At 46.9% G+C, this 27,809-nt stretch overlaps 1 protein-coding gene across 15 annotated transcripts in view; it reads left to right on the plus strand.

Annotated features, from left to right (window-relative positions):
- The window catches only part of Ablim1 (actin binding LIM protein 1), a 299,047-nt gene that overhangs the window by 248,406 nt on the left and 22,832 nt on the right, over positions 1 to 27,809 (plus strand). For 4 of the 15 annotated variants that reach the window (XM_041661018.1, XM_041661017.1, XM_041661022.1 and 1 more), the window contains 8 exons: positions 2,762 to 2,849; positions 6,936 to 6,994; positions 8,650 to 8,733; positions 16,558 to 16,635; positions 17,307 to 17,462; positions 21,261 to 21,296; positions 23,370 to 23,499; positions 25,783 to 25,902. In XM_041661018.1, coding sequence (XP_041516952.1) covers positions 2,762 to 2,849; positions 6,936 to 6,994; positions 8,650 to 8,733; positions 16,558 to 16,635; positions 17,307 to 17,462; positions 21,261 to 21,296; positions 23,370 to 23,499; positions 25,783 to 25,902 — 751 coding nt within the window. The remainder of the gene's footprint in view (positions 1 to 2,761; positions 2,850 to 6,935; positions 6,995 to 8,649; positions 8,734 to 16,557; positions 16,636 to 17,306; positions 17,463 to 21,260; positions 21,297 to 23,369; positions 23,500 to 25,782; positions 25,903 to 27,809) is intronic. The other 11 variants (XM_041661021.1, XM_041661026.1, XM_041661024.1 and 8 more) reach the window with 4 other exon arrangements.

The following is a 27,809-nucleotide window of genomic DNA, read 5'->3' on the forward strand; positions in this document are numbered from 1 at the left end:
CACCATGCTCTGATTTGCTGTTGTGTCGTTAAATGCACCTTAATTATCTTAGCTTTAGAACTTAAATCAAGAAGGGAAAACGCCCCTCTTCTTACTGATGCTTTTTGAAAATATATTTGCTTTTATGTTTTCTTTTATATGAATGTGTGGAAACACTGTCCATAACAGTAAAGGAAACGCCTGTGGGGCCTTTTTATTAAGCAGATATTAGATTAACAGGTTGATTGTAGATAAATCAGCACTTTGGCAATATTAGTAAAATTTTGAGTTACTTCTATTCAGGTCTTTAGTTATATACATGTCTTTACACACATCTTGCTTTGCATGTTTTTTGTTGTTGTTGTTTGTTTTTGTTTTTTTGTTTGTTTGTTTTTTGAGACAAGGGTTTCTCTGTGGCTTTGGAGCCAGTTTTGGAACTAGCTCTTGTAGCCCAGGCTGGCCTCGAACTCACAGAGATCTGCCTGTCTCTGCCTCCCGAGTGCTGGAATTAAAGGCGTGTGCCACCACTGCCCAGCTGCATGGTTTTTTATGAATAAGAAATTGTGTGTGTGTGTGTGTGTGTGTGTGTGTGTGTGTGTGTGTGTGTGTGTTTCTACTTACTTGACACAATTCTTTTACCGGCCACCTTTTCATACTTACTATTTTTCTTGACTTCTCACATGGCCTGGGCCGCAAACCTTTAGGATATATTGGTAAGTATGTCTCTCTGCCTTATTCCTGGGCCTAATTAGAATTTTCTTATATGCCTTACTGGTGAAGGCAAACCAACTTTATCCCCCTGGAGTAATCCTCTGTGTCCCTAGTTCATTGAGAATGTTTTACCACAGATGACAGCAGATTCCTGCCAAAAACTCATTAACCCTTCACTGCCCTGAAGACCCAGAGATCATTGAGATGAACTTTGACCCTTTGCATTGACATCCCAGCCTGACTTAGGAGCCCAGTGAAAGCCTTCTCCTTCCTTCTGCTCACACCTGACTTTGTAGATGCTAAGGGCAAGAGCTGCTTTATGTCCATCCATCTTCTAGCCTGGCCCTACAATCCTCCCCCAAATAAAATTTGGATTTTTAAATTAATAAGAAATAGTAGACTCCAAGATCACCAGTTCTGAGATTTTTCTGGCAGATGCCATTGATAAATTTCCTGTCACAGCTTCTATTTTTAGATTCCTCTAGTATTTTCTTTTTTCTGGTTGAGCATCTTGAGTAGCCTTCCACCTTCTCAAAGCGGCTGATAAGGGGTGTCTGTAGTTTCTGCAAGAGGATGTGAGACAGGAATCAGGCCAAGCCCCTGACTTCCTGTTGAGGCTTCACACGGGGTTGGGAGCAGGAAGCAGCCGCTTCTCTTTCTCAGCCCTTCCACGGTGCATGGTTAGTTCAAAAGAAATGCTCTCACAATGACTGATAAAAATGGCGTAACCGCAGAGCATATTTGATCATTCTGAGGTGCAGGGAGATTCTTTGCTAAGCCGTGAATGAAGGTCCTGTTTTGGTCAGACTTGCTTTTGGACCATGACACTAACGTGACCTGACACCTGTCTAGAGAATTGTCCCTGTGTCTAGTGACATGTTGCCTTGGGAAGTTGACACTTGCTGTGATGACATCTGTCATGTATGAGAATTCTGTAGAGCCACCTCAGTAAAAATGCTTTCCCTGGGAACTCGTGCAATAAGACCTTGTCAAAACGTGGATATAAGCGGCGTAGAGAGAATCGGGGTTTTAAGACGAAAACAATAAATGATACCCTTTAAAAGGGTTTTGTCTGTCCTTGGTACAAGCTGGATAGATCTGATTATTTTCTGATAACATAGCCAAGAAAGTAAAAATATGCTAAGCAGGACCATTTTTATTTGTGCATTTATAGGTGTATGTCCATGTGTGTGCGTGCGTGTGTGTGTGTGTGTGTGTGTGTGTGTGTGTGTGTGTGTATGTGTGCTCCTGGAGGCTAGAGGTCATGCTCAGGTTTCACCCACCTGACTTTTTTTTTTTTTTTTTTTTTTTTTTGGTTTTTCGAGACAGAGTTTCTCTGTGGCTTTGGAGTCTGTCCTGGACCTAGCTCTTGTAGTCCAGACTGGCCTCGAACTCACAGAGATCCACCTGCCTCTGCCTCCCGAGTGCTGGGATTAAAGGCCTGAGCCACCACTGCTGGCCTCCACCTGACTTTTTGAAACAGATTTTATCATTTGGCCTTGAACTCTCCAAGCTGGCTAGGCAGGCTGGTGAACCCAGGGATCCAAGTGTCTCCACCTCCCTGGTACCTCCTCGGCTTCCTTACCTAGGGTCTTTGGGGCTGGACTCAGTTCTTCGGGCTTGCGTGGCAGGGAGTTTACTAACGGAGTATTCTCCCCAGCCCCACCGCTTCTTTTCAGTGGGTTAATGTCACCCTTCTTTTGCTTCCAACATAAACGCCTATGTAAGTTTTAAGGTGGAGCTGTGGGAAGACACAGTGGATGTCTCCCCCGTTTAAGTTGTTTGTCTGAAAAACCTTCCAGAAAGCCTAGATCAAGAGGGATTAGGAGCCAGAAATCCCAAGAGACAAGGCCACCATCATTCTGGGAATGAACCACCCTGAGAAGCCTTGTCCAGGCCCAGTGAGCTCGGCTTTACCATGTAGGACTGATGGGAGGCGGAGTTTGGCCAACCTGACAACTATTTCTCCTTCTTCAAATCTTCTCTTTTCTCCTAAGCTGTCAAATCCAGAAAAGGGTGTAGGGGCCATTTAATAGGGTGAACGTGACATCGTCTGGTTTTTCTCTTGCAGGCAGGTGACAAACATTATCACCCTAGCTGCGCACGATGCAGCAGATGCAACCAGATGTTCACCGAAGGGGAAGAAATGTATCTTCAAGGTAAGATGGGCTGGAGGGCAGAGCGGGCCTGCCCCGCCTGAGCAGGAGGATCTCGCTGTGTTTGTTGGATTGTGTTTTGGAGTAGGAGGAATGTGGTTAGTTGAGCAGCTACTAAGCAGGAGTGTGCCAGAAGTTACCTCATCAGTCTGTGTTGATCTTCCGAGCCACCAACACGCTGGCAGGGAGCCCCAGAGCCTGTTACCGAATGAACTCATGGTACCACGGGCAAAGACAGGCTTTTGATCCCGTGGACGGGAGGGACCAGCGAAGATCAGCAGTTGCTCCTCCAAAGATCAAAAGGAGAGAGAAAGTGTTTTCGAAGTTTCTCAGAGAAGTGTGGCTTTTGTGCTGGTCACACCGCCTTCCTCCTTTAGCCTCCCTTTGAGCAAGGCCCTCTGAAGTCCACACCTGCTGGCACCTGGCTTCCGAGAACGGTGTCACAGTCATGGTTCTGCCCACACAGATCACAGAGAGATAGAGACTGAAAGCGGACACACCCACAGTCCCTGCCAGAGTAAGGTATTTGTGGTCTTCATTCCCAAGGACCCATAACATTTTTTTTTCATTAAAAATAATTTTGAGAAATGTCTCCAGTGTAAAACCGTGGTCGATTCTGATCCCTTCTAAAATTCCGAAGCCTCTTGCAGAAACCATAAGCACAGCTTCTCTTCCAGTCAAACAGCAGCATGAGTGTAAGCATTCTGCTATTTTTAGCTGGAAGAGTCATTAATTAGACAAGGGTTTATCAGTACGATTAGCTCAAGCTGGAAGAGCGGTTGCTTGTTCTGCTTGGTAATTACGGGGTCTTGGTTGCCTCAGCGTGTCCTGTCTTCGCTCCTCGTTGCGCGCAGCACTGTGTGTGATTTTAATGAATAGTTTGCTTTGCTTTCTCGGTTTTGTTTTGTGGAACAAACAAAAGCCTCTAGACATGAATGTCGACACTCTAAAACACATCCTTGACTACTGTCTCCTGAAACACAGTCTTGACTACTGTCTCCTGAAACACAGTCTTGACTACTGTCTCCTGAAACACAGCCTTGACTACTGTCTCTTGAAACACAGTCTTGGCTACTGTCTCCTGAAACACAGTCTTGGCTACTGTCTCCTGAAACACAGCCTTGACTACTGTCTCTGCTGAAATACAGCCTTGACTACTGTCTCCGCTGAAATACAGCCTTGACTGTCTTCTTTAAAACTACTTGAGAGTCTAGAAACTGTCAGCTCAGGGCCTTGTCAGGTTTAGCCTGATTGCTCTGAAAAATTGTGGTGACACACACCCCTGAGTGTTGAAAGTGGCAAGTGACAGGTGGCATTTGGTCTGTGGGGACTTGACAGGACACATTTTCCCATGGCCTAGTCATACATCTGCAATGGCTATGGGCAGGTGTCACTTTGCATCTTTTGCAGAGGGCTGATTAGTTCTCAGTGACTCTCTGGGCCTGGTTTTAGATGTTAGTGTTACCCTCACATGCTCCCAAGTACATGGCAGCTGTGTCTGCTAGGGTGAAGAAGCACAGGCTGCGGTGTGGCTCTGGGTGTTCACATTGGGTCCAGATGCTAAATAGGGTTCAAGCCGTGCACAGATACATTCACTTCCCAAAGGAGCTGCACTCCGAACCCCAGGGTGGTTCTCAGTCTGCTCTGGAATGGAGCTGTGTTCCCCGCTGCCTGCCCTCTTGGTGTATCCTGGAGAATGAGCTTCATTTTCTTCTGCATCTGATGCTGTCCCAGTCACATTCCCAGGGTGCTTGACCTCCGGAGAACAATACTGACATTGTGTACAGACTCTGTGTTCTGTCTGCTGCCTTCTGCTTAGTAGAACCTTCCAGAGAATGCTTCTCCTGGCCCGGGCCCGACCCTTTGGTTCTCCACATGAAGAGATTTCCTATGCTTTGTAGTCAGAATTTGATCCGGTATCAGTGCTGAAGGGACCTGCATGTTGGTCTGGTTTTTGTTTGATCCCATCCCCTCCTTTATCTTTTTTCTCTCCTCCTCCTCTTCTTCTGTGATGCAATGTAAAAATGATTATTCAGGGCTGGAGAGATGGCTCAGAGGTTAAGAGCACTAGCTGCTCTTCCAGAGGTCCTGAGTTCAATTCCCAGCAACCACATGGTGGCTCACAACCATCTATAATGAGATCTTCTGGTGTATATATGTTAACAGAACATTGTATGCATAATAAATCTTAAAAAATAATAAAAAAAAGAAATGATTATTCAACAGAGACTGAAGTATTATTCTGCTATAGACCATATTTCCTTGTCTTTGACAGTATTTTAGCTCACTAGTTGTGATTGTTTGAAAGGAATGGCCCACAGAGGGAGTGGCACTATTAGGAGGTGTGGCTTTGTTGGAGTAGGTATGGCCTTTTGGGGGAAGTGTGTCTCTGTGGAGATGGGCTTTGAGGTCTCATATCTGCTCAAGCCACACCCAGCATCTCAGACCACTTCCTGTTGCTGTGCAAGATGTAGCTCTCTCAGCACCACATCTGCCTGCGTGCCACCATGATGATAAAGGACTGAGTCTCTGAACTCATTTGAATGTTTTCCTTTATAAGAGCTGTCATGGTCATGGTGCCTCTTTACAATAGAAACCCTAACTGAGACAGAAGTCAAGATTATTCAAGATAATTTGGTGGTTTCCGGTATACACAGTTGGTGCTTGAAAGACAAAGCTGAGCAGATTCCGCATATACACAAAGACTGGTGTTGCAATTTCCATCTAGTAATTTCACCAGCTTGAGTCTTTCCAAGGGATCTGTGTTCTTAGTCCCTCCAAATGTCTGAAGAAATCCATATGTGGACACAGGATATACATATCATCCTCTCTCATAGTCATACATGTATGTACATGACACCTAGTGCATATCTAGCCATACACAATCATATGGCAGGAGCTGGAGGTTACAGATAAGGAGTTTATGATATCTGTGTTGCCCATGGAAGTTCTTCACAGTCTACGAATGGGGGATCCTGGAGCAGGAGCAGGAAATGCCACCCAGACAATGGAGCAGGAGCAGGAAATGCCACCAGATAATGACTTGATGAGTTTAAATCAAAGGGGTTTTGTTTATCATTTTAGGCAATTAAAAAGTTGAGGTTTTGTGCGGGGGCGATGGTGGCGCACGCCTTTAATCCCAGCACGGGGGGGGAGGGGGGGGAGGCAAAGGCAGGCGGATCTCTGTGAGTTCAAGGCTAGCCTGGTCTACAAGAGCTAGCTAGTTCCAGGACAGGCACCAGAGCTACAGAGAAACCTTGTCTCGAAAAACAAAAAAAAAAGGGGGGGGGGAGGATTACAAACTAACTCAACACTGCCAGTTGGTTTCTCATCTAAGTGTGGGTAACTGTAGGCGTGGATGAGTGAATAAAAAATTGAGGTTTTATGCCTGGACGTAGTCTATCTTGTCTGACTGCTCTTGATTAAGGGCTTGGATGTTGTGAAATTATGTAGGCATAGGTGTAAATTCTGAAATTAAATGGAACTAGTAGTAAGCATGCATGTGTTCCTTCTTGGGGGGTGGGGGTGGGGGTTGGAGACAGGGTTTCTCTGTGTAGCCCTGGCTGTCCTGGAACTCACTCTATAAACCAGGCTGGCCTCAAACTCAGAGATCTGCCTGCCACTGCCTCCCGAGTGCAGGAATTAAAGGTGTGGGCCATCACCACCCTCCTCTTATGTTACTTTTGAAGAATAATTATATATATTTAAAATATTATAATTATTTATTATATTGATAATATATAATTAATATATTTTTTATTATATATTTTATATAGTGTATAATTAATGTATTTAATATATAATTAAATATAATTATATATATTTTAAAAAGCAAAGTAACCTGTATGAAGCAAAACATCTCTTACGTTAGACTGTTCTCAGGCCCAGCTCTGTGGTCCAACATTGTGTGTTATGTAGAGCAAGCCCCAAATCACCCAGAGACTAGAGTTGACTTCAGGGTCATTGGTCATGTTGAGCGCGGACCCTGCTCTGGGGATAGAGGGGTCTGAGCCCCTCTGGAAAGTCTGCTCAACAGAACTGTGCCTTCTTTCCACTTCCTTCATTCTCTGTGGTCCATTGTCTTTCCAGGTTCTACCGTGTGGCATCCCGACTGTAAGCAGTCCGCCAAGACAGAGGAGAAGCTGCGGGTAAGGAAGCGGTCAGAGCCAGGGTGCTCTGGACACCACTGCCATGTGCTCGCTGGTTCCTGGGCTTTTGGGGAAAGGACTTTTCATAGACTTTATTTTCCTTATAGAAAACCCAAGGTCAAAGGCTACTTGGCTAGGAGGGCTCCCTCCCATTGTAAACAAAATTGCTGGTCTTAGCGCTTGTGTTGGGCTCCACCAGCCTTGTCTTGCCGGGCAGCACCTTGGGAAAACGTCCATAGGAACAGTCCAACTGGGGAGAAAGCTTCATGGGGCAGCTGCGGCGAGTCTCTGAGACACCACTTTACCCCATACTCTGTGCCGGTTGCCCAGCTCTGCTGTGCTTTGCTGACTTCTGAAATCCATGTTCAACACAGCAGCCTCTATCTCCGAAAGGGGAGAGGGTAATGTGTGATGTCACAGGGGCAGCAGAGGGACTGTCCACCAATGTTGGAGTGATTTTCCCTGCCTCAGTTTAGCACACAGCTAGTGGCCCCAAAGTCCATCCATCCATCAGGCAGGCTGAACTTCTAATTTGGAGGAGGCACGGGTGTTTGGGCAACAGGCTACCTTCCCAGAGCGTTAGAGCTGGTGCCTGTGGACCCTTTTGCCCTAAGAAAGTAAAATTGCCGACTGATTGGAACTCCTGCCCACAAACCACCCAAGCAGCCCATCGTTCTCACCCTCTCTTCAGAGGAGCTTTTTGTTTTCTAAAGAATCTTTTTTTTTTAACTTCACAGCTGATGACATCTTGGGGGGGGAGGGAAATGAAGAGGATTGATAATGCGGCCAGACGGAATGGAATATGCAGATTTTCTCTGTAAGAATACCTGGAGTTCACAGAACCTTTAAGATGATTATAAAACAAGACAAACTCAAACATATCTCAGTGGAACTCCCTAGAAAGCTTATGGGAAAACTAGTGGAATAGTTTGCCCATTCTGGCCGAGAGGAGTTTCTTCTTGTTTTGTTCCTTTTGTGAGCTTTCCGGAAAATTCCAGAGCTCTTCTCCACAATGCCCTCCTTGGGCGGTAGGTTGGCTCTAGCTCACTGTCTTCCGGAAACATAGTAGTAAGGGGTGGGCTTCACCTCAGAGGGAAGTGGTTCTGGCCCTGAGTTTGGGTGCAGGCTGATGCTGGCACGGCTTAGAGGGGAGTCTGTCTGCAGCAGAGGAACCGATCCAGAGCTCTTTAAGGGTGTGTCTGTGCACACTTGTTGAGCCAAGATTTCCAGGCCTTTTCCCACATGTCAGATTAGAGCAGTTTCCATGGCAAAATGAAAATGTTTGAAGACTCTTTGGGCAACCCCAGAGTGAAGCGCATTCTTGGCATTTAAGAACTCGTGGGGCGTTTGTAGCAACAGCCTTATGGTCCCTCTTGAGGCTTCTTGTCTTTGTACCGTGAGCACAAGGATGTCAAAATAAGTGTAAGGACTCAATGAGGAGACCATAGTGCAGATAAATATATAGTAGGTGAATGGGCTGTGCTTCAATATGGGCCCAGCTGACTGCTGACGTGACCCATATCTCTGTCTGTATCTCGGTGCCAGGCACTGTTAACTCTCTGTTTTCCTACAGCCTCTCTGCTTATTTCTTCACGGTATTTCCGAATGGGGCTATTTTGTTATTTATTCTTCTTTTCTCTCATGTTTCATGGCAGCCACCAAACATTCAGCGTTCTCCATCTGATTTCTTTTATCCCAAAAGTCTGATTCGTCGCACAGGACGGTCCCCAGCTCTACAGGTTGGCGCTGTGTGGGGGCCAAGGCTTAGAGCAGCTGCCCTAGGCCCAGGCTTCTGTTGCTTCCCTTCCTCTTCCCTACCCCTTCCATCTCCCCCTCCTCCTTACCCCTTCCATCTCCCCCTCCTCCCTACCCCTCCCATCTCCCCCTCCCCCTCCTCCCTACCCCTCCCATCTCCTACCTCCTTCCTCCTCCCTACCCCTCCCATCTCCTACCTCCTTCCTCCTCCCTACCCCTTCCATCTCCCCCTCCCCCCTCCTCCCAACCCCTTCCATCTCCCCCTCCCCCCTCCTCCCTACCCCTTCCATCTCCTACCTCCTTCCTCCTCCCTACCCCTCCCATCTCCCCCTCCCCCCTCCTCCCTACCCCTTCCATCTCCCCCTCCCCCCTCCTCCCTACCCCTCCCATCTCCCACTTCTGGCTGCTTTTGCCACCTTCCTCAGCTCCTGTAGTGGTGGCAGCTTCTTTCACCCCATGAGTGCACCTAATACCCTGGCTCCATTGGTTTTTTTGTTTTGTTTTTTGTTTTGTTTTTCTTTTCTCTGATGATGTCTTTCCTTCTGAGCAATGTCTGAACTGATGTTTTGATTAGAGCTAGCACAAGTGAAGCTGCTGATTGGTCTCGCATTCCCACATTTGTTCACTGAACAAATATTTCCCATGCTTTCTGGGTGGTGCTGACAGGAAGCTATATATCCAGCTTTGTAGGGATAGAAAAGACAGATGGATCATGGTAAAAATGGACCCAAAATGCATCACAGGACATGGGTCATATGAATCGTGTTCTTGGGAATGTCAGAGGAGGGCAGAGTTAGCGAGGCCAAAGGCAGCAGTCCCTGGGGGTGGGAAAGCCAGCGCACCCTGCAGGAGCCAGATCTGCCCAATCTCTCACAGGTGTACCCAGGAATGCCTGTGAGAGATGACCTCATAAGCTCTTACTTTTCAGGGTGCACTGACACAGAGCCCCCTACACGTAGGTGACATCCCAGCTGCCCTTTGGTGAGATGGGAAACCCAGACTGCTGTAAGCCTGTTAGCTGTGTCTTTCCAGTCTGCCTCAGTGGACAGTGAGAGCTGAGAAAGACGCTAAGGTTGCCAGAGTGTTAACTGCTCCTGAGACCCTCCTTGGAATGAGGAAGAACAGCAGCAGACTTGGTGTTAAGTCCCAGGCCACTTTCACATCCTGTGAGTGTCCTGGAGAAATCAGTGGAGCCTTGGTCCGTGAAACCACAGGCAGCTTTTCAGAACTGTCTGGTGTGAGCTGACACATTCCCACATCTCTGCTGTGACCCGGCACTTGTTTGGTCCTTGTTCCTCCGCCTTCGTCCTGAGCCTTCCGGACCCTCACTAAGTATGGCAAGCTTTACAAACACCATGTTCTTGCTTTAAACGATTTGAGAGAAGTTGAAAGTGGACAGACCTCCTTTAGAGACCAAACCCTAAGTCCCGTCACCCGCAAAGTGAAGGCCACCAGCAGACCAAGGCTTGTGGAGGCTACGAACAGCAACACACTGCAGACTCGGGCTCTCCAAATCCAGGCCTCAGACCCTGCCCTGGCCCATGGTGCCACCTACTCGCTAGCTTGGTTAGCATAGGATCTTCACTGTATTTTAAACCTCAGCCCTGGGGGCAAAGCTCCCAGAGACAGCAGAAGGGAAGCTTCATGAAACCACAGGAGCCGCTGAAGGTCGTCCCCAGTGCACATGGCTCTCCACTTGGCAGCGGCTTCTTTGTCAGATTTTTACTTGTTTCTAGTAGTGGAGGGGGCACTCTGGCTCCTTCAGTTTAAGAAATTTGGAGAAAACCAACCCAACCAGTGGTGGTGCACACCTTTAATCCCAGCACTCTGGGAGGCAGAGGCAGGTGAATCTCTGAGTTTGAGGCCAGCCTGGTCTACAGAGTGAGTTCCTGGACAACCAGGACTACACAGAGAAACCCTGTCCCAATAACAAAAGAGAAAAGAAGAAATTTGAAGAAGAGAGATGTAGTTGGAGATGTGTTTTTAATAACTTCTCCTTTCCTAGCCTGATGTTCAAAAGGGACATCTGATCCCCATTATTCAGCCATAAATATCAATGAAGTCAACATTAGCTCCACTCAGAAAGCTGTAAACAGCTGGGGACCCGGCAGGGGAAGCCTGTTGTCTGTCAAGGTCCCCCTTGTTCAGTGGTGACAAGTGGTGAGGGCTGCTCACCAGGGTCTCTCAGAAACCTGGAAACTCCCGAGCACTCCAGAGGCTTTGATCTGTTAAGTCCTGTAACACGAATCATGAAAACCCAGAGACAGATACAGGGGTTAAAGCTGGAGATCAGAGAAGCAGAGCAGTCAGCCCTAGAGAGACCTTTTACCTCTCCCAACACACAGACCCGTGGGGTGATCCTCAGACTGCCCAGTCTGCACTGTGTCTCCCCAAACCTCAGGCTCCACACTCCAGTGAATTCCTATCCCTTCCCCTTCATATTTCTCTCTCCTGTATCCACCTCCCTAGTGCTGGGATTAAAGGCATGTGACTCCCAAACACTGGGATTAAAAGTGTGAGCCACCACCACCTGGATCTGTTCCTGCATCGATCTTTTGCAGCCCTGGGAAGCCTTGAACTCACAGAAATCCACCTGCCTCTGTCTCCTGAGTCCTGGGATTAAAGGTGTGAGCCATCACTCCCTGGCCTCTAGTGGCTTAGTTTTGCACTCTGATCTTCAGGCAAGCTTTATTTATTAAAATACAAGCAAAATATCACCTCACCATCCCTTCACCTCTCCAGCAGCCCCATGCACTGCCTCCTATGCCCCAAGCCCTACTCTGTAAACAAAGCGGCCTTTGGTATTAGTGCCTCTGTTTCTTCCCCTGGTGACGGTCGTGATGCACACCCAGACATAAACCTTCTAAAAGGAAAGTAATTTTTAAAATTTACATGTAGCCGTCACTCGCTCTGTCCCTCTGGATTACAGGTAAAAGTTAAGAATGAGATCACACTTAAAGAAAATGGATTCTGGTTGCATTTACGTGGAGGAGTTAGTCCCATGGGGACAACGGAGACCTTTGTATGTAGGGGAAAGTATTGCGCATTGCTAACTCATGCTAAGCCAGGACATGGCCAAGTGTGGAATAGCCTGGTGTGCGTCACCAGCCTTCATCATGAGAAGGCATTCTTGCTGTCCTGCACTTTCAGACATGAGTGACCAAGCTACCAAACCACATGGGGCTGTTTTCCTTCTGCACACAGTCACCTGTTGAACCATAATACTCTTGCAAATCTGCGTTCTACCAAGCAGATCCCACCTGGGTGTTTCCCCAAGGAGATGATGATTCAAGGCTTATCGTGGGTCTAGAACAACGAAGTCATTGGCCTGCTGTCTCTCTAATGTCACCACAGCATCTGCTACCTTATTGCTGGAGCTTGCTCTGTGCAGGGACTTTGGCCTCTTTGCTAGACCCCTTGACCTTAGCAGAGTCTAAGGTCTGCAATGGTCTCTGGTTAGGAGATGTGTGTCTAGAGCAGTTCTCAGCTGGGGGTCATGACCCCTTTGGGAGGTGCATATCAGATATCCTGCATATCAGATATGTAATTATGATTCATAGCAGTAGCAAAACTACAGTTACAGAGTAACCACAAAATAATTTTGTGGTTGGGGGTTCCTTACAACATGAGGAACTGTATTAAAGGGCTGCTCACTGTAATGATTCGAAAAGAGACCAAGAGGGTACTTTTCGGGCCCTGCCAAGTTATGTCACTAAGTAAACACCACAAGTAACAGAGCTAGTGCTAGAGGTTTATTGGGGGAGGGGACAGAGGGGGAGGGAAAGAGAGGTAGGCAGTATTGTGGTGGGGGCGTGAGAGAGCAGGAAGAGCAGGAAGAGACAAGAGGAAGAAGAAAGGCAGGAGAGGAACAAGAAGCAAGAGAAAGGGGAGTCAAGAGAGCGAGCTGTGCCTGACAGGCCCTTTTAAAGGTTCCCATGTCACATGGCTGACATCGAAAAGGCGCCTGGCGGCAGTGATGACAAGGTCTGCAGAGGCAGGCTGCTCCTGCAGCGGGAACTAACTGCAGCCTTAGGGGGGTTGAGAACCAGGCACTAGAGGTTTCTCTTTGTCGTCCCCAGACACAAGTGGTGCTCCCCAGGGGGTTTCACATCACCGTTTACCTATGTTTAGTGTGTACTGATTCTAAAAGGATTCTATCCTTACTACTTTTCTGGTGAACTTCAACGAAAACCCCAGGCGGGCACTGTCAACACCAGCAGCGCAGCACCACGTCAGTAGCCCCTGCTAGGTGCTCCTAAGAGCTTTGATCCGGTTACCCACTCCCTGTAGCTCCCCTCACCGTCTTAGAGCAAGGCTTTAGAGGGGGGCCGTCTTTGCATCCCTGTGCCCGCTGAAGGACTGAGTGGGGAAGGGTGCAGCAAAGGCCTCCCAGCCCTCGCCTAAGGAAAGTAAGGAGTTCTGGTGTTTAATGTCAGCATTTAAAGCATGGTGTGAATCGGAGTGGAAACAGCTAAAGATCTCTTCACTTAACCTTACTTCCTAACTGCAAGGCAGGTGGATAGAGGGCTTCAGGGAATGAAGCAACAGACAGATAGTTCGGGGGCTTTCAAGACTTATTTAAGAACAAAAAAAGAGATGGTTTTCTGGCATCCGCTACTCAGTAGCGATTGATTACACAGCATTTTGCGCTCTTTCTCTGACATTGAAGTGAGCTTCAGGTATCCCAGGGAGGTCTCTCTTCATCAAAAGCAAAAACAAACAAGCAAGCCAAAAACACCTTTCTGAAATCAGAGTGAGTGTGGGAAAAAAAGCTGAGCAAAGGGATCCTCTGTGGAAGGCTGAGGGAGGGCAGCTCTATCAGCTAGGGTCCTAGAGAAGGAAGGCGCCTTCTTCCTATTGTCAGGATAAAGATGAAGCTGTTTGCCTGATGTTCTTGGCAGAAGCCTTCGAGAGGCCACAGCCATGTCCAATCCTTCGCCTACTGTGAGCCTCCCCTCCCCTTCGCCCCCCCCCCCCAGCGTAGTTGTTGCCTAAGATGGCGTCGGAAGAAATGGCTTCATTTTTCTGACTCCACTTTCAAGTTACTGGTTTTGTTCTGTGAGGAGACAAAGTGTTTAAGGGAAAGTAGGTATGTGCACTTGGCTTTCAGCAGCCTGGAAGCCCCGCCGTTTCCTCTTCCCTGTAAAGGATACGTGAGCATTCTCTGGGTGGTACTGAAGTCAGCTTCCTGTATATATTCACATGTATTATGGAGACAAGACGGTGGGGTTTTTCCACCTAAACTCTCAGAGGGCATCCCAGAAACAAAGGCTGCTGAAGAGAGAGTCCGAGAATCCAGTTCATACTGGGTCACCCCGGAACCCTGAGTGTCTGAATGAGTTCGTGTGGGGAATTTAGGTTAAGTAACGCAGGTACAAATACAAGATGCAGGTCGTGTGTGGAATCGTGCTGCCGACCAGTGAGGAAGCACTGGAGGCTAACGATGGAGAAGGAACAGCCGTGGGCTTTGGAGGAGACACAGCACTCAGGAAATGAGGCTTTGGGGCTGAAGTGAATCTCAGTTTGGCTGGTTTTGTCCTGCATACCTGAGAACCTGGGCCACCAGGAGGTGTCTTACTAACAGTGGCAAGCTTTGTATCCGTTAGTGGAAAAATAAAAAGCTTGGATAAACAGGAGATTCTCTACTAATAAGGTGTTGATTTATATAATCCTAGAGGTTTCTAATTGAATGTAAAATTCTGGAGCTAGACAGTGGTACAAACTGTAATTTCAGCTGTTCAGGAAGCAGAAGCAGGAGGATCGCAGTGAATTCACAGGCCAGGCTGGGTGACTTAGGCTCCTTCTCAAAATATAAAATATAAGCGGGCTTGGGGGTAAAGCCCTTGCCTAGTGTGCATGAGGCTGTTAGTTCAATCCCAGGGCCAATAAAATAAAATTTAAAAGTTCTTAACATTTAAAATTAAAGCTACAAGGATAATCGTTCAGCTTTTAAAAAGAAATTTACCTTCTTAAAGGAGAATCCTCTCCTCTCCATGGGGTGAACCAGCCTACCAGTAGGAGCTGTAACAAAAACCTGTGATTCTGTGTTTAAGCCTTGAGCAGAGTTGGAGGAGCAACACAGAACCGTCCTGGCAGATAGGACAGGCCGGTGCTGGTTCACCACCATCAGTCGCCATCAGTCATGGGAAGTCAGTGTGTGCAAAGGGATTGGAGTTCCGGCTCGGGGTCCTCCAGGCAGGGGAGGACACTGACAACTCCAGGCAGGAATGCACCTGTAGATGTGACATGTCACCTGGCAAGCTGTGGCACCTGTGAGTCTGTGTCCTGAAGCCGCAGCTCTGCACAGCTCCCGTGGGAACAGAGCACGGTGACAGGTGACACTGCCCCTCACAATCTGAGACCAGCTGGCTGAGAATCGTGTTCCAGGTGGGATGTGGAAAATAGTGACCACCTACCTACACATGCCTGGCTCCGGGCCTGGAGCCGTATCCCTACCTCTCATTCAGCCATGGAAATGTAGCGTTGGGAGTTCTGTCTTTTCTGTTTATCAGGAGTAAAGCTGGAGCTCAAAGTTTTAAAAAAGAAATAGGAAAAACCGATTTCACCAGTGTTGAAAGAGAGTGATTTGAAGCTCGATGGTGGTGGCACACGCTTTTAATCCCAACACTCAGGAAGCAGAGGCAGATGGATCTCTGTGAGTTCAAGGCCAGCTGGTCTATAGCGTGAGTTGCAGGACAATCAAGGCTACACAGAGAAACTCTGCCTCAGAAAAACCAGAAAGAGAGAGAGGAAGATACACACACACAGAGATATATTTTCAAAGAGGGCCATCCCCATAAAGGGCCTCTGGTCCTGGGCTGTACCTCTTCCTCCTGCCCTGTATCCACCCCTCTTCCATCTTCCTGGGGGCTCATCACCCACCTTACCTTAGGGACTCTGGGTGGGCTTAACCCATGCAATAAACTGAGTATTTGCTGAAAATAATTGATACCTCATTCTTTGTTCCAAGTACTTTTATCTCTGTGTGCTGTTCCTCTAATCACGGGAGATCTAGGCAATGGTAACCAGAGAGGGATCCACAGTTTAAGGAAATCAACCAACATCTCATTGGGAATTTATTCATGAAGGATGCTATGAGAGAAAACAGCAAAGGGAGCCGTCTATGGCCTGAGGAAGGAGTAGGGGCCCTCTGAAGAGGCAAGTTTGAGTTAATTTGAGGAAGACAACCATGGAAAATGGTGACGAGGGCAGGTAAGGCAGCAGAGAAGCTAGGATAAAAGCCTTGAGGCAGGCAGCGGGCTTGTTCTGTGAGGGGAGGTGATGAGTGAGGCCACAGAAGATGGCAGGGACCTGATCTTGAGGCCCCAGCAGTTAGGATTTTACACCAAATTGCCCTGTTGGCAAAGCAGCATGCTGTCACAGAACCCAGTCTTCAAAGGTCTCTCTTGAAATAACCGTTCAGTGCCAAGTGGATCTTAGGAAGGCAGGTGTGAGAGCCGGCGCCCATGGTGGGGCAGAGGTGTGCGTTGCCATGGTTCTGAAGAATAGAGCTGGTGACCAGAAGGGGATGCTGGGCCCGCCATGGAAGTAGGGAGAAACGGGCAGCCTCATGATCTGCTCCAAGTTCAAGCCCAAGGTTCTTTAAAGCACAAAGAATCAGAAGGAGCAAGGAAGCCACCATGACTAGTTTCCAGGCCATTTCCTCAGGTGTGTGCTTTCTCTCTGATACTGTGTTCACAGGGCTCTCCTTTTTAGCTGGTTAACATGAAGCTCGGGTGCCTGGGTCAGTCTGGGTTCTGAAGAGCATGGTCAGGATTCTGACAGGGCATTTGCTGTTTATCTTGCAGCCCACTAGGACCTCCTCTGAAAGCATTTATTCTAGACCAGGCTCCAGCATCCCTGGCTCACCGGGCCATACCATCTACGTAAGTATCACTTCCAGAAGGGACATTTTGGGAGCAGGTGAGTTCTAGGATTGGGATAGCAGGATAGAGAGTCCAAGGATCCGTAGGGATCTCCGCTCCTGTTAGAAGATCCCGATTTCCCTCTGTCGTTCAGGCATCTCTCATGCTTCCTTCAGTAATTCAGTCTAGGATCTTTGTATTGAAGGAAGACCCGAGAAGGTGGTTACATGCTCTAGGGTGTAAAAGATTGCTGCACCTAACGTTGTGTATAGATATTTGGAGATTTTGGAGATTGATTGCGCATTTTATAATGCCGCTTCCAGTGTTCTTAAAGTCTAGTGCGAAAGTATTTGCAAGTTTATTTATTTCACATGTAGTTACTTGTATTTATCAATCTTTAAGGATTTATTGACCGTCTACTCGAGATTTTTTCCCCTCTCTGTAATAAGCTTAGGGGACTATTCTGAAGATTGACAAGTTCCACACCCCCTTTCTTAGTCTTTGATGATTATTTTTAAGTGTGATCAATAGAGGCATCAGTGGGCCCCTTCCTAAAATATGTGGCATCACTTAACAAGACGTTTGGTTTGTTTTAAAAGTCACATTTTAAACGAGGCATAATGAGCACTGAGGATGATTTCTCAATGAGCTAAAATAGAGGATTAACTTTTCTCTCTGTTTAACTCTGCCAGGCAAAAGTAGACAATGAAATACTGGACTACAAAGACTTAGCAGCCATTCCCAAGGTCAAGGCAATCTATGATATCGAGCGTCCAGACCTCATTACCTATGAACCGTTCTACACTTCGGGCTATGAGGACAAGCAGGAGAGACAGAGCCTTGGAGAGGTAATGGGTTCTTTGGATACTCAGACCCATCCCATAACCCTTGTGTCTTACCAGCTGGCTCCCAAATAATAACACAGAGGTTTTTATTAATTATGAAAGCTTGGCCTTTAGCTTAGGCTGGTTTTTAACTAGTTCATATAACTTAAATTAACCCTTATTTTTATTAATCTACATTCTATCGCATGGTTTTTGCCACTACCCTATTCTGTGGGCCCCACTATTCCTTTCTCTCTTGCCTCTACCTTCACCTCCCACTTTCTCTCTCCCTGCCTAGAAGTCCTGCCTATACCTCCTGCCCAGCTATTGGCTATTCAGCTCTTTATTAAATCTAGATTCAGTTTTCAAGATCCTAATGGAGTGGGTATGTGGATAGGGGGCACTATGATAGCAGGGGTTCCTAGAACCAGTTCCTGGAGTTCAGCCTACAGTATCATCACAGGCTGACGTCACAGACTTTGTCATGTGACAGTCATTACGATCTCAGTTTCTCATCAGGAAAAGAGAATAATGGTAGACAGCTCCTTGTAGTCGTCTGTCTATATGGATTAAAGAAACTAAGAGCAGTGGGCAGAGGGGCAGACCAGCACAGGTGAGGCACATACAAGGCGCATGAGAAGCACATGAGAGGCACATGCTCCTGGCCGTGACCATTGCTGTGGCTGTTTTCTGAGGCCCCTGCCCTTCTGCTGGCCCAGAGCCCTCTGGGGTTGGAGTCCCCTGCTGCCACCTCCCACCCTGATCATGTTTTGTTTCTTTTGGCCCCTTCAATTTGTTCCAATTTTTCCTTTATTTATTTCTATTGTTATTATTACAGCACGAACAGATGAACAGGCACATGCTTTCTCAGAGCGTGACACTCATGTCCTGCCTTTATTTTATTTGTTATTTAAATTGGGGTCATCTGTAGCCTAATTGGACTCCATTCAGAGATATTACCAAATAGTGAACTTAACTTGGCCCTTCAGCCAAGACTAAATCAGATTGCAGTCTATCCTACCGTGCTCCTGTATTTACATGAGATGAACAAAGGGCCTTTGGGGCACCCAGCAGGAGGATCATATAAAATCCTGTCTCAGCACCACTCCCCAAAAGGCATGAAAATGTGACTGAATTAAATTTATTTCCATTAATGCACATTAGTACTTATTGTTTTATAATAATTTTATATATTTGTAATTATATGATATTCCTTTTATTTGCTTATTTCTTTGATATTCCTTTTATTTGCTTATTGCCTGATGGTCCCCCCCCCCCCCCCCAGTCTGGCAAGAAGGGGCAAACACTCATATAGTGCCACCTGGTGGTTCATTTGCTGTACTGCATCTGCAGCTAGTGATTGGCCTGGGCTCTTAGAGACCATTGGATCTCAGAATCTCACAGAAGGCCTTGTTCAGGGAAGTTTCCTGAATAAAATACATAAAGATTGGCCTTCTCATGTCAGTGGTCAGGGATTTCCTCAAGTTCAAGGTGTACACCCAAGAGGAAACTGCTGTGGGTTTTTTTTGTTTGTTTTTGTTTTTTAATGGTGTTAAGGGTACATGTGTGCTGTGTACATATTTGCATGCTGACCTTGGGGTGATGTGTGTATGTGTACACATGTATGTGTGTTGTTGTTATTGTTGTTTTGTGTTGTATTTTTCCAGTATCCCCCTCTAAAGCAGCAAAATACCAAGCAGGAATTTGGCTCTGAAATAAAGCTTGGGCCATTTCAAACCTGGCTGTGACACCCACTAACTCAGAACTTTGGAAGCAAGCTTGGTACCTTTTCCATAAGGAGTGAGGGCCTAAGTTGGTTTAAATGGACATCTGACAGTGATGCTCAGCATCCTGCCAATTCTCACGCTCCACCCTGCTATACGCTGATCTACCACGGTGGCCTGTGGCTTTCTTTGTACATAGAGGATGCCCCTTTGGGACAGAAATTAACTCCCTTTGGATGCATGGATCTCACCACTGAATAGACATTACAGTCTATTATTTATTCCATTAGTTATTACCCTTATTTTGTAAACCTACACGTTATTTTAAAGACCCAGAAGGGATCAGGAGGTAGCTCAGGTGGTGACGTGCTTGCCACAGAGCATGAGGACTGAGTTCAATTCTCAGGACCCACATAAAAGCGCTGAGCTTGGCAGCATGTGCCTGTTATCCTGGTGCTGGGAGGTGGAGACGAGGGTTCCTGGGGTCTGCTGTCTGGCAAGTGTGAATTGTGAGCCTGCTTGTCCAGTGAGGGAACTGTCACAAAGAATAAAGCAATTGACAAAGACACTTGACACTTTCCTCTAGCCTATGCATGTGCACACACACACGCATGTACATGTGCACACACACGTGCACACACAAGAGCACATACACACTTGAGCACACACACACGCATGTACACGTGCACACACACACGCACACACACGAGCACACACACACGCACACACGAGCACACACACGAGCACACATGCACACACACACGAGCACACACGCACACACACGCACACACACACACGTGCACACACACACGAGCACACACACGCACACACACGTGCACACACACACGCACATGTGCGCACGCATAGAGTGAACTTAAAATTAGCATATTTTGAAGGTCTGTGAGTGGTGAGTGGGTAGGTCAAGGAGCCCGCCACTGGCAAGTTCATGGCCAGCTTCTGCTCCCAAGGGAGGTCATCCTTACCCAACAAAGCTTTGAGCTCTAAACATAGGCTGTAGCTCCTGAGGAAGCTAAGCAAATAAGGTAACCTGTCAGCTTACTAATAACATGTGGAAAGGAGCAAATCCTAAAAGCAAGAGGCGCTCCATGCTACCCTTGCTCAGCTGAGTCTTCTGAAATTCTGTCTATAGCTCTCAACTGTAAAAATTCCACTCACTCCAAAAACCATCCTCGAGCCCCTGATACAACTTCCCTTGTCACTGGGGACACATGATGAAAACAGAGTCAAGCAGGGCAGTCAGCAAAGTAGCAGAAACAGTGACAAGTTCAGAAAGTTCAGTGAGGACAGTGTGAATGGGAATCATGGGAAGTTAGTTCAGTGACGGGCAGTGTGAACAGGGATCACAGGAACTTAGTTCAGTGAGGGGCAGTGTGAACAGGGATCACTGGAACTTAGTTCAGGGAAGGGCAGTGTGAACAGGGATCACTGGAACTTAGTTCAGTGAAGGGCAGTGTGAACAGGGATCATGGGACATTAGTTCAGTGAAGGGCAGTGTGAACAGGGATCACAGAAAATTAGTTCAGTGAAGGAAAGTGTGAATGGGGATCACAGAAAGTGTGAGGTTAGTTTGAACCTAGACCTCACTGGAACTGAGTGGGCTCTGCAGGCCTCTAAAAAGTGCTGGCAGCAGAGGAGACACCCGTACAAAGGTCCTGGGGTGACAGCCCAAAGTGACAGACACTGAAGGGTGTGATGTGAGGGGTCATCACACACTGATCAAACCATCTTACGTCACTGCTGTGGCTCTGAATTAGTTCAAGCCATACTAACAAAACCCTACATTTCCTTGGCTGTCCTAACACAGAGGAATATCATAAACACAATTAATATGTAAGGAAATAGTTGCAGCTGGTTCTACAGCGTATTCATCAATGCCGTGGTCCTTGGGAAGAAACATCCCTGCATCTCCTAGGACTTGGCTGGAGTTTCCCACCAACTCCACTGTCCACCTAAACCAGCAGCAGATGCTGGTCTGTGTTTGGAGTGTTGTTTTTAGCTCTCTTCAATGACTAGCTCCATCAGAACTGATAGGACATTAACCGAGGCGTTGACTGTAAACTCTCTCTTGTTCTTCTAGTCTCCAAGGACTTTGTCTCCTACTCCATCAGCAGAAGTAAGTATCATTTTGGCCATATTTAGGGGTGGAATTGAAAGTGGCTTGAACCTTGTCTACCCTGGAGTTTTTGAGCCGTACATATATCCTAAAAGACAGCAGAATTGATTACAAGGATTGTTAAGTTTTCCTTTACACACATACTGGGACCAAATGACAACAGCACACTTTGAAGGGGGACACAAGAGAGTAAAAGTGGCCTCCTGATGATTGACAAGCACTCCACCAACTGAGGGACACAGCAGCCTTCCTGGATACTTTTTTTTTTTTTTTTTTTTTTTTAATCAAACTTGACGAATCTCGTGGAGTGCTCTGCAATCTGATATGGTGGAAAAGTCCATGGCATTTTCGTGTTTGTGACTGAGTGCTGTAAACAGTGCTTCCCCAAGCCCCGCCATGCCCCCCCCCCCAAATTTACAGCCTTTATATCTATAAAGTATTTGCATTTGACTAGCTTCTCATTGGCTGCCATCCTCTGGGAGGGTTGGTTGTTATCTTGTTGCACCAAGCGGGATGACTCTGCTTCCTTGTTGCTCACAGAGCCGGCTGAGTGTTAATGTGGCCACTCCCCATGTGTCCTTTCAAATTCCTGTTGTGTTGTGCCAAGCAGGAAGTTCCCGAGTGGAAAACACTGTTTATATCGTCCAGGTCGTTTGTCTAGTTTGTTCTTGTTCTTACCGTTTTGCATCTTTGTGCAAATGGGTACTTTTGTGTCTGTTGCCTAGTGCATCCTCTCCTGAAGTTGGACATAGGGAATCTCCCAGGAGCACTGTTATGTTAGATAAAGTGATGTGCTCTATTCTTTTCCTTATGCTCCAGTTTGTTAAGCACATAACAAAGTTTGCCCTCATGGTGTCATAAAGGGCACAGCTATTTCCTTAAGACTTGGTTCCCAGACTGAAAAGTGTTAATGATCTTGGGCCACCCCTTGTTCTTCAGGAACATTAACTTCAGATGTCCCCAGAGCAGTCTTAGACACCGTGTGGCTCAGAGGTCACACAAAAGCTTAGGGTCAGGGCCTTGGTTCTGAAGTAAATTCTGTTTGTATCTACTACAAGCCATGTTCATGACTTGCTGGGACCCTGTGTCACCATCACAAAAGGGTTTAGGTAAACCATAGGATCGGCCATCCTTTGTCACTGTTTGCAGATCTCTTTGCGGTCATTTTCCAGTTTCTGTGATAAAATACCCAGGAGAAGCAGTGGAAGGAAGTGTAAGGGGGAGGGGAAAGGGAGATGGTGGGAGGGAGGGGGAAGGAAGGAAGTGGGAAGGGGAGAGGAGGGAAGGGGGACTGATTTTATTTGAGGATACAGTCCATCAAGCTGGGCACGGCATAGCTGCAAGAACTTGAGGCAGCTGGTCACATGACAGCCTCAGGAAGCAGAGAAAGATTAATGCTGGTGCTCAGCTCCCTGTCTCATTCCGATCCAGTCCAGGACCCCTGCCCATGGAACAGTGTCACCCGCATTGGGGGATCCTTCCCAATTAAATCTTCCTAGAGACACTCTTATAGACCCCCACAGAGATGTGCTTGCCATGGTGATTCTAAATTCTGTCAAGTTGACAGCGAAGACAAACTGTCATGGAATCTGATGAGGGGACACCTGGGGAGGAGGACACCTGGGGAGGAGGACACCTGGGAAGGGGGACACCTGGGGAGGAGGACACTTGGGGAGGAGGACACTTAGTGAGGCGGACACCTGGGGAGGGGGACACCTGGGGAGGGGGATCCTGTAGAGAGAGGTACCGGAGAAGGGAGAACACCTTATAAACCCTAAAATCGCAGTACCAATGTGATTGTGGGGTTCTTTTCCTAGCACTTCGGCACTGTTGGCATTTATAGACTTGTATACCTTAAATTTTAACAACTGCAGTGACTGTTGATTGTGAGCAAAACACATTAGCCTGGAATATCCATGTCCTTGAATATTTACTGACTATAACACTGTAAAGTGAACACAGACCCTGAGAGAGGCAATCCCTCAGCCTTCTCTGTGGACTGTGTTTTACTTAGAAATGTCCAATAACCATGGGAAGGTGTTTTATCTCACACTTTCTCTAACTTGGTTGCAGGGTTACCAGGATGGTCGGGATCGGATGATCCACCGGTCCACCAGCCAGGGCTCCATCAACTCCCCCGTGTACAGTCGTCATAGTTACACTCCAACCACGTCACGCTCACCGCAGCATTTCCACAGACCTGGTAAGGCCACCCTTCCTGAGATTTGTTACATACTGAAAGTGTATCTGTGTGAATTTAGTTACAAACTGAAAGTGTATCTGTGGGGATTTCTCTTCATACCATTGGTAGCATCTAAAAAAACCTCACTTAAATATTTCTAACCCTCTTGAAGACCGAAATGAAAACTGGTGTCCATCTTTATTTTGTGTTGTGTCTTAGACAAATCAGTCATTCTATCAGTATGTTCACTGTGAATTATTAAATTACATTTTGATATTGCCCCGCTGAGAACAAAGGATATTTGTGAAGAACTAATGAAAAATCATCCCTACAAAACTTAAAGATCTCTGAAAGAAAATATTTTCCTTTTTCTTTTTATCTGCATCATAAAGTTCAATATTAACCATTGCTTGGAAAGTTTAGAATCCTTGCCAGTTTCACAATGTCATGGTGAGTGCACGGTCAGCCCTTTCTCGAGGGAAGCCTGAAGGTTCCATTAGTCAACTTTAAGGTTCATTCTAAACCCTCAGAGTTGAAGTCAAACTTGGGCACCCTGGAAGCTTCGGGAATGGAGTGGCCATGCTGGGGCAGCAGATGGTGGGCTCCCTTCTTCAGAAGTGTCGGTCTCTGTGTCTGTGGGTGGAGGTCTTGTGTGTGAGCGGAAGACTGGAAGCCCCAGCAGAGAACCGGAATACTCAGAGAAAGGCATCTAGATACCTGTGATCCTATGTATCTAGAACACCCCATCTCAGGCTGAGAACATGCCGTAGGCTGTGTCTAGAGGACTCTGTCTTAAGCTGAGAACCTATGATACTATGTATCTAGAAGACTCCATTTCAAGCTTCTTGCTGCTATTGTGAGTAAGCATATCCAAATGCTAACTTTTAAATAAGATACACAAGAATTAAAACCAACAGGAATGATCATACCTTAGAAAGGCTGCAATCTTCTCTTCACAGTCATAGATGTAACTCACCCAGAGGACTGAAACCTACTGGATCCTTCCAAAATAGATCAGTTTCTCCAGAAAAGGTTGGGGTTGTGACTGTGTAAGGTGCTTGCCTACCATGTGTAAGGTCCTGAGCTCAATTCAGTCTCTCTCTCTCTCTCTCTCTCTCTCTCTCTCACACACACACACACACACACACACGGACAAGCAATTTTTTTAATATTTTTAAAATTATGTGAAATGAATGTTTTCAGCATGTTACTTTTTTGGTATATAACTATAGTCGTTTTATTTGTACCTGGCCATGAGATTTTATTTAATCTTTTGGTAATTTGAAATCATTTTGGTGCTACTCTACGTATAACATGCTGAGACCACTAAGCCCTGCCCTGACATCGTCAGAGTGGCCTGTGACAACCCGGAAATTGTCCTTTGAAAATATCTCAAATAGTAAGGGAATGGCCACGGAGTATAGTTCTTCCCCTAAAAGACCCTGTCCCTGGTGAGCAGGAGGGAGCTTTGCCTGTTTTAGTCATAGTTTCGATGCCACGGCCTCCAGAACATTCTCTCCTTCCTCTCCCAGTAGCACACATGTCCAAGACACCAAGCGTTCAGCGTTAAAATGTTTTTGTTGCCTAGAAGTGAAACCAATAACATATTTATGTATCCGTGGAGCAACCAAGTGTCCACCCTGTACGTTCTGGATGCCAGATGATGTTCTAATTCTCCAAGTCTGGGATTGAGTTTTGATGGCCCATTCTCCTTCCAAGCCACTGGACTCCTGCCTCCAGGTCCCCACTACTGCCAGCATCCTGGGTAACTCTGCCCACCCAGCTAATACAACATGGATTTCCTCAGGCAAAAGGAATATATGGAAAGCCTGTGGCTTAAAAAAAAAAGAAAACAACAAACAACAACAAAAAACAAAACATGACTCTGACATATTCGTATGTCTTTTCAAGACTCTTGAAATGATTGCCCTCTGTTTACGTGGGTTTCTGAGGGTCATTTTGTTGAAGCAGCGGTTGAGTCCATGTGATGTGCTCAGTCCTAACACTGTGTAGTTGGCATTATCATGCCAGTGGCTCAGAGACCATGTTCAACAAGCCATTTCTTCTCAGAGAGTGACGCTGTGTCCAGCTGAGCCAGTCTGCAGATTCTGCCCTCTGCCTAGCCCTCCGTAGGGGCATTCCTAACCCTCTGCCTGTCCCTGCTCCTTTTTCCAGATTTCTGATTAATGCTCTTCATTCCCTCCCCCACCTTGGGCGCCTGCCCTGCTCCTGTGTTAATTTCTTCCTTCTTTTCTGTTTCCACCTCGCCCTGCCCCGATTGGTTGATTCCCTGCTGCTGCACAGAGCTTTTGTCTCCTGGTGTGCACAGGTGGTCCCACCTGCGCCCCAGCAGCTTCAGCTCCACCCACAGTGACTCCCGTCCCAACCCCCCCTTCAGACACCACTTCCTCCCCCATGTCAAAGGTAAGGAGGCAGGGCACCTGGCCTGCATAGCGGAGATTTATTAGCACCCCACAAGGCTAATAAGATGCATCTCCAGGAGTTAGAGCCACTGAGCTTCTGACCCATTAGCATGCCTGCGTGTGTCCCAACTGCAGCCTTCGAACTGGCATGGCATCTCGCATCCCGAGAGATGTGTCATCTCCAAGAGCTCTGTACTAAGCAATGGGGTGTGTACTTAGGAACTAAGAGCTATCTCCTACCAATTAGAAAAATATATTATTATTTTGTCTTGATATGCGTCAGTGGCAAAATATAATATATAACCAGGTGTTTTCTTGGGTTTCATTTGTGATATGTTTCTGTAAAACACAGCAGTATTGAGAAACACATAGTGAACAGTCGTCTTCACTGTGAGAAGAAACGTGTGTGGACGGCGTAGCTTCTCTCTCTGAGGCACCTGACTCTGAGTGCTTCGCTTTTGATTGTCCTAATTAGTTTCTGAGATGGATAAGACAGGCAGGCTCTGCCTCCTTTTTCCCGTTCCCTGCCTGGCATTTCTCCCCTCTACTCCCTGTGTTGCTCTCTGGCTGTTTGCTTCCTTGTTGTGTATGGTTCTGTAGAATCCTTTGCCCAGAACTTTCCACCTGGAGGACCTGAGAGCCTGGGACAGGCTATGAAAGGCCACCATTTAGGTAAAGGATCCCCAGAAGGATGCTAACTTGTTGTGTTGCCTTGATTTGGACCACATGAGCCAACAAAAGCATTGCGAGGAGGGGGAGGCAAGTGCGGAGGTTGTTGTGGATCTGAAAGTGGCCTTCAGGGCTTCTGTGAGTCCTGGGTGTTCACAGCGCTTGTGCTGTATCCGCCGAGGAGCTGGGACATTTCTCCAGCCCCAACACTCACTGTCAGTCTACCCAAGCTTAGCCAGCATGGCCTCCTGAAATGCAGATGTGCTAGGAACTGGGTGTGCAATTATCACACACATTTGCTGCCTCAGCATTTTCCATGTTTTGCAAATAATGCAGCCAGGGGCCTAGAAAGGTACATCAGCGGTTAAACCCATTTTCTGCTCTTGCAGAGGACCTGGGTTAAGCACCCACATGGCGGCTCACAACCAATTCTAGGGGTTTCTGGTGCCCTCCTTTTGTCTCTCCAGGTACTGCGTGCACATGGGACAAATACATGCAGACAAACACTCATGCACATAAAAATAAGTTGGTGCTGTTTTTAAAGAAAATAATATGGCCGGCATATGATGAAGCTAGATACCATTTACCATTAGCAAAACTTCTGGGGTAGGCACAGAATGTTCCAGAAGTCTTGACTGGCTATTTAAAACTGTTATTGATAATTAGTATTGTAATACCTGGCATCCATTTTTGGAAGCCCCCTCCCCCTGGGAATAATCTTAAGACTAGCCTCTCTGACACAAATAATTCCAGTCAGACCAAATTAGACAGAATAAAAGATGCCCACGTTTAAAGCATGGTGAGGGGGAGAGAGCAGGGGAGACCACGCAAAACTCAGAGACCATGTGTTCCCTTTCTGGGCAGCAGCCTAAGTAGCCTGTGGGAGTGGCCCACTGCTTGGTGTGCTTTTTGGCCCTCCCTGGGGAGGGGTCACTGCTTGGAAGGCTTTCCTGGAGGTGGAGTCCAGACAATGGCAACTCCCAGGGATGGAAGCCGAGTATTAGTACAGTATGAGGTTGTTTTTGTATCTGAGTGCCAAGGTTATATTCTTCAGAATTTTTGTATAGCCATAAAGAAATTACTGAGAAAAAGCTTCCACTATGTATTTTAATGAGCTCTTCATATAGCAGTCCTTGACCAACCAAAGCAATGGTTTTTATTTTTGACCCATTAAAGGGTAAACTGCTTTGTCTGGTTATGATGTGTTTTGTTTTTCAGAGAGATAATGTTTGTTAAACA

This window comes from Microtus oregoni, unplaced genomic scaffold (assembly GCF_018167655.1).
Source record: "Microtus oregoni isolate MIOR12 unplaced genomic scaffold, Mior012 000012F_ref0000307, whole genome shotgun sequence".
NCBI lineage: Eukaryota > Metazoa > Chordata > Mammalia > Rodentia > Cricetidae > Microtus > Microtus oregoni.